Below are 407 nucleotides of genomic sequence, written 5' to 3'. Positions count from 1 at the left end.
GGAAGAAAATGCCGACGAGAGCCGAAGCCGAGTTCAGCTGGCCAGCATCGAGGCCAAACACGTGAGCACGAGGGCCAGGGCTTCCTTATCCCGTTCTCATCCTCGTGCTCTGCTGTGGCTGTGCAGGTGAAAGCTGGGAGACCATAGGGCAGAGCACAGTGTGTCAGCTTTCATTTTATGACTCGAGCTGTTGTTGCAGGGCTTTTGTGTCCCCCCCAGGACAGCTATTCGTGCTCTGTCACCTCTTGTCCCAGCCCAGGGCAGCAGTGATGCCTGTTTGCGCTCCCCCGGCTGCTCTACCCCTTGTTCTCTGAGGGCCGTGCAACACAAGTGGCTCGTGGCCACCTGTGGGTCTGGATGCTGGCCTGGTGCAGGGGACTAATCCCAAGATAAAAATAGCCCCACAG

At 58.2% G+C, this 407-nt stretch overlaps 1 protein-coding gene across 1 annotated transcript in view; it reads left to right on the top strand.

Moving 5' to 3' along the window:
- STUB1 (STIP1 homology and U-box containing protein 1, E3 ubiquitin protein ligase) overlaps window positions 1-407 on the top strand; it is a 2,209-nt gene that overhangs the window by 699 nt on the left and 1,103 nt on the right. Inside the window, exon 3 of the mRNA XM_010194575.1 lies at window positions 1-61. This exon is cut by the window's left edge and continues 48 nt beyond it. Within this exon, the coding sequence (XP_010192877.1) occupies window positions 1-61 (61 nt within the window). The remainder of the gene's footprint in view (window positions 62-407) is intronic.

Source organism: Mesitornis unicolor, unplaced genomic scaffold, assembly GCF_000695765.1.
Source record: "Mesitornis unicolor isolate BGI_N332 unplaced genomic scaffold, ASM69576v1 scaffold46381, whole genome shotgun sequence".
Taxonomy (NCBI): Eukaryota; Metazoa; Chordata; class Aves; order Mesitornithiformes; family Mesitornithidae; genus Mesitornis; species Mesitornis unicolor.
Note: the sequence above shows the minus strand (reverse complement) of the source record. Positions and strands in the feature narration are given on the sequence as shown.